We start from the raw sequence: 15250 nt of genomic DNA on the forward strand, positions 1-15250 counted from the left end.
GTAAAGTCATCTGCAAAAAAATAAAAATAATAAAATATTTAATAAGTTGACATAGCATATGCATGGTTACAGAGACGAATAGTTCAGATTTCTGCTTCACCCTTTTGTAGTTGTACCACATAACTACAATGTGTTAATGTATCTGATTTTTAGATGTTTGCTAGAACTTTCCTGGTAACTAAACTATGAAGTATCAGCAGTCTTAATTACTCTCTTATGGAAGCTGACCTTGCCAAATCACAGCAAAAGTGGCTGCAGGTAACATGGAATGTTGTGATCATTTGACTAAATTAAAACTGCCGTTAGATGACATATGAGAGCACTATTTAAATCTCATGTGATTTATTGTCTAAATCCCTGCAGTTTAGTGATTTTTGGTTATGTCTAGCATTTACCTGTTGTTCCTCATATCTACAATGTTGTCTGATATCTTCTCAGAAAAGGTGAGTTATTTTAATGTTAATAATATTGCATTATAATTGATTTCTTCATAGTTCTTTATTCATTTAGAAGTACTTTCAATGATGTCTTTAGGTTCCATCAAATTATCAAAGTTGTTCATTGGATATGTGAAAAAACCCCTTGAGGTAGAGGAACACAATGGATGTACTAAGGCGTTAATTATGTTCTATTCATTTTTGCTCAGAAAGCCTCTAGAAAAATGTTGATATTTCATGGATAGTGAATGGATGGCTTTTAGCCATGTTGGTTGCTAGGGCCCTTGATGGAGGGTGGAAGAAACCAAGGCACAGTTGTAGAACACGTTCTATGCATCCAGGGAACTAACCTGCATGTCAAGGGGGCTCAAGAGGAGTAACATTGAGGTCCCTAATTACTTCTCAATAGGAATGAAGCTTTCTGGTGGCTAGAAAGCCAAGAAGACAGTGGGGTGGCCTCTTGATCCAAGTGGCAGTTTGGACTAACAGGCGCATTGCACACACCTGCGCCCCAGTGTGTTTGGACAGCGGCCTCAGGTGTGGATCACAGGTGAATGAAGGGGCTCTCTCTCATGTTGGCACAGGAAGACCCTGGGAGCGCATCTCAGAGGCGCACACGGAGCCGCGTCCTCGCCACGCCCACTTCCTGCTCCATCCCGCGCCATTCTTGGTCCCTCTCCTGGTGAACCGGATGCGCTGCCAGTCTCCTCCTCCGTGTCCTTAGCCTCCACCCAGCTCCCTGGAGAAGCCTCTGCCACCCCGAGGCCTTGGCCAAGAGGCTGCTGGCGACTGGCCCGGCGGGCGCGGGCGCGGGCACGGTAGGAGCTGGGCGCGCACGGCTACCGCGCGTGGAGGAGACACAGCCCTGCGGCCATGGGTGCCAGGGCCGCTCCTTCACGCAGGAGACAGGCGGGCCGCCGGTTGCGCTACCTGCCTACCGGTAGCTTTCCCTTCCTCCTCTTGCTGCTGCTGCTCTGTATCCAGCTCGGGGGAGGACAGAAGAAAAAGGAGGTAGGTTGGAACCTGCGGGCGGTCGCCAGAGGGCCGGGGCGGGCTGGAGCTGGCCGCGTTGCTAGGAAGCCCCGTCGCGTTGCTAGGCAGCGGGGACGTGGGCGCTGGCGCCCGGGGGCGGGGGCCAAGTGGGCGGGAACAGATTGGGCGTGTCCCTGGGGTGCCCCAGGCAGGAGGATACTGAGGGTGACCCTAGGAAATGCGGGCTGAAATCGAACTGAAAGCCCCTGCCTTGGACACCGTGGCTGCGCTACGGTGTAGGCCGGGCCTTAGGCAGTTCCTTCTTATGCTGGGCGTGAAAATACCTGCTTGGAAGTACCTGCAAGCACACAAGAACTATTTGCCTCTTATTCTGCTCTCTTGTTTATGTTAAGACGTCGTGTTCACTGTGTTACTCTGCCTTTCTAATTATACCCTTGCAGAACTAAATCCCCATTTCTGTGTTCATCTGATTGTGTGATCAAAGAGGTTAATTTCATTTTTAAATTAATTTTTTTTAACTCAGTATTATTTGAAGTTTGGGTCTCCTATTTCAATTTCAGTCCACCATTATTTTGAGGGTGAGCTTTGATGTATCTAAATGAGTTGTAGAGTCATCTGTGGACTCAGTTTTGCATAATTAATGTGGAAATCTGGTCTAGTCGCTTCACAAAAGCATTGATTGTGGAATGGTGACTAAGATTTCTAAATGTAGACCAGTTTGGTAAGTGTGCTTTGTTTATGTGGCAGAAAACGGGTTTTACTGTTGAAATTATGCAAGTACATGAGGCTCATAATCTGACACTGGTTCAGTTTATTACCAGAATTTTCTTAGTAAAATAGACAGTGAGTAAAAATTTAACAGGTAAACAGCAATTACTTCTCATTAATTAAGAAATTTAAAAGATGTTACTTATGGGTGTGTTTTGTCTGCATCCATGCCTGTGCACCATTTGGGTTCCTGGTGTTCCAGGAGACATCTGATCCCCTTTGAACTGGAGTCACAGCTAGTTAATAAGCCCAGCATGTGGGTGCTTGGAATCGAACCCAAGTCTTCTGGAAGAGCAGCTAGTGCTCTTTAAGGGCAGAGTCCTCTCCAGCCCCCTCTTCATCTTTGCTTGAAACAACTTCAGTATTAAGAACTGTCTCCCACCCCACTTTGAAATTTTATTTGTCTTTGTATGAAAAGTCAGGCATCTAAAATTCTTAGTATTTTGGTAAGAGATTAGAGATGCACCACTGGTAAATTGAAATCACACTTCCAAGGCAAAATTAGTTTTTTTTCCAGCACTTTGTGTTTTGTGGCATATTTTTCCAGATTTTAAAAATTCAGTTCAAGAGAAAGGTAGGAAGTTTGCAGCAGGCAGTTTTATTTTTTAATTTATTTTTTGAGTGGGGGTTGCATACAAAGCAGAAGGCAGTAGTCATTGATGAGAAACTTCTGGCGTTTGCAATTGCTCCTGAGAATGTCAACAGGACCACTGTAGGGGAAAATATTAGAAAGTTTACCAGTTATAGGTTCATAGTGTCTCCAATCCCAAGCCTATTTCAATAGTTAAGTGTTGGGAAACTTAACTATAATTAAATGATTAAGCTTAAAGTGTATATTTTCTTCCCTTAGAAATCCTTAAAACACTTTCCAGACAAGCTATTTTGGAAAAGGAAAAGTTTAGGAACCACTGAGTTGGCTCAGCAGATGGAGGCCTTTACCATCAAGCCTCATGACTTGAATTCCATTTGTAGAACCCTCCTGGGGGTGAAAACCTACACCTGTAAACCATCCTCAGACCTTCACACGTGCTCTGTACACGCACAACACAAATGTGAAGATGGGGGGGGGGGCAAGATTCCAGATTGGAAAGAGATGTCTTCCAAAATTACCTTTGTCATAAAGAGAGATCCAATCCTATAGTGATATTACAGGGAATGCTAGTGTATGGAAAGAAAACGGAGAGGAAATTAAACTGTTGAAGTATCTTTAATGATAATTTAGTTCACAGACATTGATCTCTTCTAATTCTGGAAGAGAAACATGCTTTGTTGGAAATGATAAGAGTTGGTATTCAAACATTATATCTAGTAGGTGTTTTATTTAATTCTTTTTCTTTCCTGGCCTAAGACCCCAGTTGCCAGAAACATAATTTAAAATAGATGTTTATGAAATATATGTCAGAGTAGCAGCCTTCACATGAATATGTTTCCTTTTCTGGGAAGGAAGCCATGTTAGTCTAAAGTTAAACTGGGGAAACAGGTCGTGTCTGCTTTTAATATGGATTATGACAGCAACAATTGTCATTATGGATTTTTGAGTTACAGACAGGTAGTCTAGTTGCAATTGGATCCCCAGGTAGACACCTGGCAAGCACTTAACCTTGAAGTTTAGTGTGCTTGTTTTCAAATCCAGACACCATGTTCCTCTTTCTAGGGATACTGAAGTTAAGACTGTATAAAGTGTCCACTACAGTGTCTCTCACATAACCATCAAATGAAAATAATACTAGCTACTACTATGTGAGGCTTATATTAACCAAAGTATTAATAGGATGTGGTACTGAAATGAAAGTTAAAATTTTTCCCTCTTTTAAATTTAAATTTTTTCATAAATAACTTCCATAAAAATAAATTGTATGGCTTCTGTTATAAATTACTGTACTAAAATTTTTAGATTGTTGAAGTACCCAGCTTTTCCATCCCACAAGAGTTAGTGATGGTACATGGATTAGTGTTTGTGTACACTGTGTATATATTTGTTTCTGCATAATTTCATAAAATGACATTTATATTCCTTAAAATGAGTTTTGTTATGTTTTTTTGGTAATGTACTCAAGAGATATAGCTGATTAGTTAGAGACAGAGGTTTTTAGTTATTTCCCTTAATTTACATTCAACATGGCCATTATCAACAATCCTTTGAACCTTTTCTTCATGCTAGGTGATATGAATTTGTGGGAAATTTTGCAGTTTCTTGTTCTCTTACATCATTAACACTTACTAGTTAATCACCTTCATTTAAAAATGTTTTTAATTTCTAATGACTTCATCTGATTATGTCAAGAAGGTGCTTTAAATTTATTTCCAGTGGACTTAGTGATTTTGCCAAATATTAGAAGTGTCTGTTACAATAATTTATTGCACCTGTGTGGTAGAATATTATTTTCAGGTGTGTGACTTTTGTTTATGCTGCATTTGTTTAACTCTGTGAAGCTGTGTTACTGTGCCTGTCTAAAACACCTGGTGGTCCTAATAAAGAGTTAAACTGCCAATGTCGAGGCAGGAGCCAGGATAGGTGGGGCTGGCAGGCAGAGAGCACAAATTGGAGAATCAAGGAACAGGAACAAGAAAATGAGAGGAAGGAGGGGGTCCTCAAAGGTCTCTCAGCTACAAAGCCAAACATGGAGGAAGAAGGAAAGCAAAGGCATACCAGAATAGAGAGTCAGGTAAAAGCTCCGAGGCCAAAGATAGAGGAAATAATTTAAGTAAAAAAAAAAAAAAAAAAAAAAAAAAAAAAAACCCGTCAGGAAACAAGCCAAGCTAGGACTTGGACATTAGTAACTAAGAATAAGATTCTGTGTGTGATTTATTGGGGAGCTGGGTGGTAGCCCCCTCAAAAAGCTAAAAGAGTGAAAGTCACATAGCCTACTGCTCACAGTGTAACTCATTGATAAGACTGAAGTGTGTAAGTGAGAGTGAATATGCAGTGTGAAGGCCTGGGTAGCTCACAGATGTTTTCTGAGAGAGGACCAGATTTTTGCCTGTCTTAACAGACTTCCATTGTCTTTTATGTATGTCTGTGTCATTAATTTGGGAAGAGCATTTATATGTTTGTAATAATCTCCAGTTGTTTCTCATGGTTCATCTGTGAGAGGCCTTAATGCCAAATGTTGGTAAATAGTATGTTTTAAGCCATGAAGTAGAGGGAAAAGTTTGTGACTACAGTACAGATTTCAAAACTCAATAGTAAATAACACGTTGAAGCAGGGTGTTGGTGGCGCATGCCTTTAATCCCAGCACGGGGAGGCAGAGGCAGGCGGATCTCTGAGTTCGAGGCTGGACTGGTCTACAGAGCTAGTTCCAGGATAGCCTCCAAAGAAATACAAAGAAACACTGTCTTGGAAAAAAAAAATAATACAAACAAAAAGCAACATGGGAAAAAAAAAAAAAAAGAAAAGAAAAAGAAAAACCCAACATGTTGATGCCTACACATGTCAAGAAGATGTGATTTAATTTAGCTGTTATCTGATAGCTTGTTGAAGGCTGGTTGAAAACAGCTTTGTCTTGAATAGTCCACACTGACTATGCATCCTGCCACTGTTTCCCAGGTGATGGCAGAAGACATGCAGTGCCTATATCACAGCACAGCACTGAAAGTTTCTGTTTTCATCAGCTCCCGTGGTCCCTTTGCTCTATGGATATAGAAATACTGGGTCGGTGCTTGTCTGGCAGTTTTGTATTTTGGTGTTGGGGTTTGATAGCAGTGAGCTGCTATAGACAGCAAAAATTATAACAGATGCAAACCCAAGGTGTTACAGCTTTTCAGTAGGCCAGGACACTGAGACCCACCAGCCTACCAATGTTACCAGTCTTGTGGTGGTCTGTGTTGGTGCTCTGCTACTGGTGTTGGCATTTCTGGGATTGGGATTTCTCAGTCCCTTGACTGTGGCCAGTGTTATATACATCCTTGCTCTAGCATTCCCTAAGACCTTTGGCTCTTAAGCTTGTAACAGGAGCCTTTCTAGTTCCAGCACTCATGGTTTTTCTTCCTTGCAGTCTTCTCCCCTTCAACCTTTGCCTTTTCTCCCCCTCTTGCCTTAATCCCCACTGTTCTTGTCATAGTTGCTCTCTGGAACTGTCCAGCTGCCCCCTGTGCTGTGACCTCTCTTGGGCTGTGACCTCTCTTGGGCTGTGACCTCTCTTGGGCTGTGACCCGTTGTCTGTTTTCCACTACCTGTGGACCCTGAGAGTGGGGACACCCCTGTGTATCCTCCCTCAGGCACATTGTTCCAGGGCTGTAGTACATTCGAGTTTCTTGCTCACAACAGGAGTGTTCTGCTAGAGTTCAGTATACTTTACTGCCTTCTTAGAAAGACTTAAATCAGGGTGTCACTATTTTGTGTGTTGTTTTCCTCTTCATCTGACAGAGGATGACATGGAAAGTCTGCAGAGGTTGCTCACACTTGTAGTAAGTTGCATTGCAGGAAAAGAACCTTGAGGTTCAGGGACCCAGATCTTTTGAAGAGACCTTTGCCTTAGAGTGAAAGGTTATCTTTATTAAGCTTGCAAATAACCCTCCTCCCCCAACCGCCCTTCCATAGTGCACACTCCACCATGGCTATACTGTACAAGCATTTTTAAAAAGGTTCAAAACTAAGTCAGTTTGTCTCAGGCTATGTAGAAACCAGTACTGCTGTGAGCAGGGGAGCCAGGAGGATGAGGTAAGAATGAAACTCAGTGCAGCACAACTTAGCCAGTGATGGCTCAATTTCTGGATTCTGGTATCAAGAGGTTTATTTTTTAAACATTTCATCACAGTAAAACTTTGGAAAAAAGTTTCCTGGTGTCAGTTAATCACAACAAAGTTTAAGGCATCAAAGCATGGAAAGTCCCTTGCAAAGTACATCTCTTTAGCCAAGCACCTGTAAACTTTTCCAGTGGAGCAGGCTCTGTTGACTGGGAAACAGTGCTCAGCAGAAGGTTTTAGGGAGGAAGGGTTTGTAATAAGCATCAGCCTGGGTTCTGTCAGAGAAGCAGTGCTCAGGATTTTGGGGATTCAGGTGAAGACCAGCTCCATAGACTATCAAAAGGTCACCAGGCCATCAAACAGCATCCACTGCAGCCTTGCAGGGGAACAGGTGTCAGTTTCTTCAATTGAAGAGAAAGCCCCAGTGTATAACGATTCTGCTTTCTCTAGTTCTTAACTGTGGGCACCTGGACCTCCTCATGTCCTTCTATAGAATCCTATGAAGAATATGTGGACCTCCTCATGTTCTACAAAATCCCATGAAGAAAAGAATTGATATATTTATGCTATATATGAGATAGGAGCTTTGTCAGAAGGGATCATAGGGAGGTGTTTTCCTCTAAAGCTGTGTATCTACAGCATATGCACTCTCATAGACTGTTTTTAACCTTCTTGTTTCTTTATTCTTTGCAGCCCTGAATATTCATTGGTGTTGGCTTTGAGCTGTTATGCCTTGTGACTGATAGTACATTGTTTTTCCATGTCCTTATTGCCATTAAAAACCCCTCGAGAAGCACAGTGGCAATCCCCCTGAGATAGAGAATTTCCCTTTAAGTGTAGTAGGAGTAATAATGCATTGCTTTGCTCAAAAACAGGTTGATGGTGAGAAACATGGGTTTGTTGTATGTGTACGTTACCAGTGGGTGGAACTTCTGCTTGTATCAGGTTACTTTATATGTCTTGAAAAAGATCTGGGGCATCTGGCATTGAGCAAATAAAGAAGGAAACCTTCATTCTTTTCTTCTCTGGTCTGGTCCTTCTGGTTTCTTCTTTCTGCTAATAGTTCTATTTTAATGACAGTAATTCTCAATATTCAAGATCTTGATTTTTTTTGTTTTTATATCCAGTCTTGTGTAATGTATGGTTGTAGTTCTTATCTTGAATTTTGGGTTTAGGTCACTGGGAATCTGGCTGCACAAAATTTCTGGTGACTTATACATGGATTTACAAGGAGTTTCTTTAAAATTTTATATATATATATGTATACATATATATATATATATATAACATAGATATTTAAATCAAATGTTAAAGCTTGAAAATGCTATTCAGAGGCCTAAGATGTTTTTCCTAGTGATTGGTTTCTGTCTGCCTGTCTCTGTAGTTCTTTTTAGCTTTGGAAGAAAAGGTCAACAGTAAGTTTATAGAGCAATTTGAAAGCATTGGGTTTTAATATTCATAGAATAGCATCTAAAGAAAATAATGAATTGGAAAGTAGTAAAACATAAGAGGACATTCTAATTGGAATGCTTGTTATTATACTTTTAGTTGATTACATAAAACTATCTATTGTGTTTGAAATTTGAAGATGAGAAAGACAATTATTTTCTTTTGTTACCAAGTATATTTGGAAAGAAGCACACTAGTATAGATTAAATAAGCGGTGCTGTTTATTTTAGAAGGGTGTTTTCAGATGGCTTTACATTGCCAATATGATCCTATTCAATTATTGGAAATAATTTGATGCAGAATCTTCGCTGGAGATGGAGTGAAGCACTGGTAACTCATTTCTTTTATCTGTAGGGATTTTGTGGCAAAATGTAAAGATGGGATACAATTGGTCATTAACTGAGGAATCTGTTAAAGTAATGAACAGCGACTTTAGTATACTGTGCTGAATTTTGCAGATGAGCATTTGGAAGGAGTTTTAGCTGATGTTAGGGAATGAGAAATAAGCAGCAACAGAGCAGACAAGCTCTGTTCATGCTGCTCACTTAGAGTATACAGTGGAGTGAATGCTTGTGCCTCCTAGAATCCATGGTTTGAATTCCTTACCCAAATGTGATAGCATCAGAGATGGAGTTGTTGGTTAAGTGTTAGGTCCTGACTTGTCAGTCACTCAGCATTGACTTTCCATGCCTTGTGAAAGAGACTGCAGAGAGAGAGCGCTCTTTCTCTCTCTGCCTTGTGGACTGATTTGAAGGGACCGGTCTGCTAGCTTAAGAGAGTGCTCACCAGAACCTGACCATATTGACATCTGGTTTTGGGTCTGCAGATTTCTATTTTGAGTCCATTTGTGGTTGGTTTTTTGTCAACTTGACACAAGCTAGAGCTACCTGAGAAGAGGTATGTCAATTGAGAAAATGCCTCCATCGGATGCCTGCAGGCAAGTCTGTAGGACATTCTCACGATTCATGATGGATGCTGGAGGGTTCAGCCCTCACTGTGGGTGGTGCCACCTCTGGGCTGGTCACCCTGTGGTGTATTAGAAAGTTGGCAGAGCAATCCAGGAGGAGCAAGCCAGTATGCTGCAGTTCCCCACTCCCAAGAGGACTGTAAACTGTAAGATGCAAGAATCGGTTTCTTCATACATTGCTTTTAGACCTGGTGTTTTATCTCAGCCATAAAAAAGCAAACTAAGACACTCATTTATGGTAATTTTCTATAGCAATCCATCCTGCGCAAGACACAGATAAGATCATATGTTAAAAAAAGAATTGACCCATCTCACTAGCTCCAAAAGCGATCATATCTTGATATGTTCTTCTGGCTAACATTTAAAATAGGCTTATGCAAAATACAAAATTAAGACCTCTCAAAGAGGAGTGTGTGTTGAATGGTCCATCTTTTGCTAAAAAAATCAGGCCTTTTTATATCTTAAATTTGAAGTGATGAGTTATGTCTGGGCATGGTTTCCTGTATAATTTTTCTCTTGGAATCTTTAGGAGGAGGAAGAGTGGCTTAATTAAGGTCCAGTACTTTACTAATGGCCCTATAATTCAATGTACCTTCACATTGCCGCTCACATGACTCATATACTTTAATGTTAGAGGAAGCGGAAATAGTAGTAACTGTAATTTTAGAGTAGGAATATAATATTTTAGCCTAACAGAATGGGAGTAGAAATGGAGCTACTGATTTATGTAGTGTTGTTTCTAAATTCCTTTGCTCAGGTATTGGGAATAAGTGCTTTAGGGTCTCTGCATCCCTTCACACTTAATACATTGCTGTGTTTGTGCTTGTTTTCCTTCTCATAGCTGATACTTTAAGGAACTTCCCTGTGCAGTGTGCTTTTTTTAAAAAAAATGATTTAAATTTATTTTACTTGGTATTTAAAGACAGAAGTCATATAAATTATCAGGCCTCCCAGTGATGTTTAGTGCATGCTAAATAATGTTTGTGTTGGGTTTAGCAGACTTTCTTAACATTCATTTCTTTATGATGAATATATTGAGGAATCTTGTTCTCTGTAGTCGCCCTTCCGTGAGACAGCACACAGAACTTCTTACTAGTCAGAGTCAGCACACTGTGAGCAGCTTTTCCAGTGTTAGCTCCTATCTGCTTCCCACAGCCCACACTCACTACTGTTCTCTGCACGCCTGTCAATTACAGGAACTGACTTTCTGTGTCTGTGTTTCATTCTTTTTATGGTTGAATAGCATTTCAGTATGTATATGTGTATCTTATTTTTTTTTATCCAGTCAGCAATATACTTTTTCTGGCTTTTTGTTTTGTTCTGTGCAGATCATGACATGAGAGTGTGTGTGTATGTGTGTGTGAGGGTGCAGTTTCTGCTTGGTCTACCAAGCCATACAGAGAAACTCTGTTTCTAAAAACCATTACAACAACAACAACAACAACAAAAAAGTGACGAGCAATTTAATAAAGGGAGAAGGTATTAATTTTGGCTCACAGTTTGAGGGTCTGTCTTTCATGGCGGCAGCTGTTACAAGGCTAGTCACATTCCATCTTCAGGAAATAAGGAGATGAATGCTGGTGGTGATCAGGCTTAGGCTGGACAGCTCCAGAGATCCATCTGTCCCTGTAGGATGACAAGTCCACCACTACACCTGGCTTTTACAAATATATATTTGTATATATTACAAATAAATATATATTATATATTTAACATCGGTTCTGGGGGTTGGACTCAAATCATTATGTTTGCACAGTAAGTGCTTCACCCACCAAGTTGTCCCCAAATTTCTTAGTGCAGTATTAATATTTCCAGAATGAGCTCTTATTTGCCGCCTATGTTTTCTATCTTACTGCTGGTGATTGCTAATCTTGGCTGTCAACTTAACTACATCTGTTACCAATTAAACCCTAAGCATCTGGGCTTATGGGAGAGGGGTTTTCTTGACTGGCTCATTTGAGGTGAGATGACTCACTTTAAATCTACCACATCTTCTCGTGGCAAACCACACGAAAGGGTGTGGCAAAAGAACACTTGTACCTTCTGCTCACCAGTCTTCAAGCTCACTGGAAATTTCATTGATCCTGTTGCTTTGGCAATCCCTTTACTGGCATTAGAATGTACTTCTGGGATTTTAACATAGACTGAAGACCAGTAGCTCTCTCTAGAAGATTTCTGGGACTCCAGCACTAGATTGGGACAATTGGTCTTGAACTTTTTATTAATTTATAGAATGATAAGGAACTACTAGTAGATATTTATGTAGCTCCTTTCTATATTTCAATTATGAAATATGATAATTAAGTGACTCCTGGAAATTTCTTTATACATGTGTGCTGGTTAGTTTTATATTAGCTCGATACAAGTTAAGTCATCTTACAGAAGGGTACCTCAACTGAGAAAATGCCTCCTACAGTAGATCTGGCTGTAGGCAAGAAGCCTATATGGCATTTTCTTTATCAGTGATTGTTGTGGGAGGGCTATATAAGTGAAATAAACCCTTTCTTTCCCAAGTTGCTTTAGGTCAAGGTGTTTCATTACAGTAATAGTAACCCCAACTCAGACAGTATCAAAGTTAATATTGTGTATTAGAAGTTAACTCCTCATAATAGTTGTTATAAAGAATCATGTATACCATCAATTTTCAATTTCAGTTACCTGATCCTTAGTGCCAAGAAGTAATCACAGCTGAACTGTTACATTTCACTTCTTTTGACTATCAAGTAGCACTCCTGTTTACACTCCATTTATGCTCATTTCAGAGTATCATTTTGTATCATAAAAGTATCATGTATGCCACCTGTACCATTTTAACCATTCTGTCAATTTTTGGTGGTCTATATTAGTTGGTGAATATGACATACTAGATATTGTGCTGGATTTTGGTACTGGGGTGATTATGGCTAAGAGTGCTGCTTCTGGTCTGTCCCACATTTGATAATCCACTAGAAATTTATGCAGAAAGGATAGAGCGTGAGAATACATAAACTTGTGTGAGGACCATGATAGCATTTTTTGTTTATAACCTAACTTGAATGACAGACATACCCGGAGAGAAGGGGTTCTAACTGAGGAATGGCTGCCTCTATGAGAGTGGCCTGTGCACAGATCTGGGGCATTTTCTTAGCTGCTGATTTACATGGAGGGGCCTAGCTCACGGTGGAGCCCCTTTAGGCAGGTGGGCCTGCAAAGCAGGCTGAATAAACTAGAGGAAGCCAGACAGTAAGCAGCCTTCCTTCCCTCCTGTTCTCTGCTTCAGTTCCTGCCTTAAAGTCCCTGCCCTGGCTTCCTTTCATAAGGGACTATAAGCTATAAGGTTAAATGGTTCCTTTCTTCCCCAAGTTGCTTTGGTGAGTGTTTGATTACAGCAACAGAAAAGTGAACTAAGAACTAGGGGTAAGCTGTAAATAAAAAGATACCCAAATATAAGCCAGTGAAAAGAGAGTGCCCCAGGCAAATTACAAAGAAAAAAAAAAAGCATTGTTAAACGGCTCAAAATATGACCAAATATTACCAGATCAAAGACTAAGACTAATAAACACTTTGTGGAGGAATCATAGGTTGAGATTAGAACAGAGGCCGGAGGCTTGGGGTCAAGTCCCAGGGAAGCCATGGGCTATGTAAAATGTACTCTTACATGAAGCTGTATACCAGCTTCATGCTTAAAATAGGACAACTGGAAGGGTTTTATATTTTGGAGGTGAAGTTTATATTTAGAAGTACTTCTCTGAGTGTGATATGGAGCAGTAGCTTTGATGGGGTTGCAAGATTAGGTAAAGTAATAGTGGATTCTCAAGAGGTATTGCAAAAGTATGAGGAAGTGTGAGGTAATGTTTGCTTGGACTTGTTTATGACGTTGAAGTACGGAAATTAAAAAAAAAAAAAAAGATGGATTTCAGAGCTCTTTAGGAACCAGGCATGACAGCACTTGGTAATTGATTGTGTGGGATGAAGCAGGAGACAAGAATGGTGATGGTAGCTTTTGTTTAAAGGACAGTTATGTTTACTGAAATAGTGAATGGGAAGGAAGATAATTTGTTCAGTTTTTAATTTGTGAGATGCTTTTGTGTAAGTCAGAGCTGCATGTGTGGAGACAGTAGAATATGCACAGAGCAGGAGTTGATAAAATGGATTTTGAAATTATTAGCATAATTATAATTGAATTCCAGGTTGTTGATAATTGAAGATTTAATAGTAAATCCTGAAACATGCTAGTCTAGTATTTTGGTGTTGTACCAGTACTATCCATGTGGGAGAACTAAAGAGTGCTAGAGAGCTAGGAAGAACCCCGCCTGGGTTTGGATGTCACAGAAGAGTACTTCAAGGACAGATCATCAGTAACAAGTGGTGGCTGCTATATAGTTAAAAAAAATTGCTTTGGATTTAGCAAGAAGAGTTTTATTGTACAGATTAGGATTCATCCAGGTAGTGAATAAGTGAATAATGGAGCAAGCAAGCAAGCAATTTTGCTTTGAATGGGAACAGAATTTAGCAGATGGTAGCTGGAAAAGAAGCTGAAAGGAAGAGAAAATGGTTAGAATCAGGTGACAAAGGGTAGGGTGAAGGAATGCAAATTGAAAAGAGGTGTATGAGCCTTAAAAAGAAAGAAATGTGCTGGCTCAGGGCTGCTTTCAGGTCTTTGGCTTTCTTACATATATGTAGCAGTGTCTTAGTGGACCTGGGCCACCAGACAGTGGAAGCTAGCTTCAGAGCAGTGCAAGTGTCCAAGTCTGGGGGCCTGTCACTATGCCACCAGATTTGGCATTTGGTTGGAGGAGGGGACTTTTTCATAGATGGTAACTTTTTACTGGTCTTCATGTGACATTGTTAAAGTCTAGGTGGAATGAAGAGTCCTTGGCTTTGTTCATATGGCTTTCTCTTTTCCTACTACTCTCCAGAGACAGTGGATACTTCTGTATGTATGCATGGAAAACCAAATTCTGGAAAATGAAGTTTCAAGCATTTTCAGGTTTGCTTTGACAGTTCCCTACACTTACATGGTAGATTTTAGTTATTGTCCTTACACTGAGTGACACATTTGGGCAAGTCTGCTTGCTCCTTTCTCGTCTCTGTGCATCACTCACTGGGTTCTGGTCTTGGTGGGAAGTTATTTACTGGTGCAAGGACAGCTTATCAGTGGCTACACCACTGAAGAAAATTCTACTCCCTCCCCCAACACCTGTAAACTGTTAACATTCCTCCAGAAAGGTGTGGAAACTTACAGGCTCCTCCCCCATCCTTGCTGAAATGTTGAGAGGCCCAGCCTTGAGCAAATGGGTAACCAACACTGCAGTGATCATAAGTGCCATCCAGAGATAGCTGTGCAGCAATTCTCCCTATACCCTGGCTCCTACATTCCCTTTGGTCCTCCTTTGGGACGTTCCCTGAGCCTTGGAGTCTATGATGTATGCAGCTTTCATTATTGTAGTTATTAGCATATTGTTTCCACCCTTGAAAGGTATGAGTATTCCTTAAAAGCTGGCATGCTTATTTGTGTAGTTAGACAGGGCTCTGACCCAAGATGTTAAACACATAAACCAGTGAACAAAGCGGGTTTTTTTTTTTTTTTTTTTTTTTTTTTGATTTCCAATGAAATTGTATGATAATAGAATAGGACATTTTGTTTGTATTTTAGATTTTGGAACATGATCCTAGGTGCATGTGGCTTTGTGCTTTGTTTGGTTTTTATATTGGTGATTGGATTGTGGTCTCACATGTTCACTTGGCAAGTGTTGTGCTATTGACTGTATTTGCAGGTCACAGGCACCCTTTTTAAGGTCATTTCTGAACAGATTACTTGCATTTTCACCAGCCTTTCTGTGGGCTTGCTTAATACCCATATTCTCTTCTGAAGTACTTAGCATCATCATTCTTGTTTTTCAAGATTTTCCTATGTTAATTATTATAATTCTGTCAGATGCTCACTTAGCATTTGCTTTGCATTTAATT

General features: G+C 40.3%; 1 protein-coding gene across 2 annotated transcripts in view; it reads left to right on the forward strand.

Annotated features, from left to right (window-relative positions):
* The first annotated feature begins 1090 nt into the window (after window positions 1-1090).
* The window catches only part of Tusc3 (tumor suppressor candidate 3), a 155303-nt gene continuing 141143 nt past the window's right edge, over window positions 1091-15250 (forward strand). The window contains exon 1 of one of the 2 annotated variants that reach the window (XM_051182296.1): window positions 1091-1448. In XM_051182296.1, coding sequence (XP_051038253.1) covers window positions 1311-1448 — 138 coding nt within the window. In that variant the 5' untranslated portion in view covers window positions 1091-1310. The remainder of the gene's footprint in view (window positions 1449-15250) is intronic. The other variant, XM_051182295.1, reaches the window with a different exon arrangement.

The sequence above is a fragment of the Phodopus roborovskii genome, unplaced genomic scaffold (genome assembly GCF_943737965.1).
Source record: "Phodopus roborovskii unplaced genomic scaffold, PHOROB, whole genome shotgun sequence".
Classification (NCBI taxonomy): domain Eukaryota; kingdom Metazoa; phylum Chordata; class Mammalia; order Rodentia; family Cricetidae; genus Phodopus; species Phodopus roborovskii.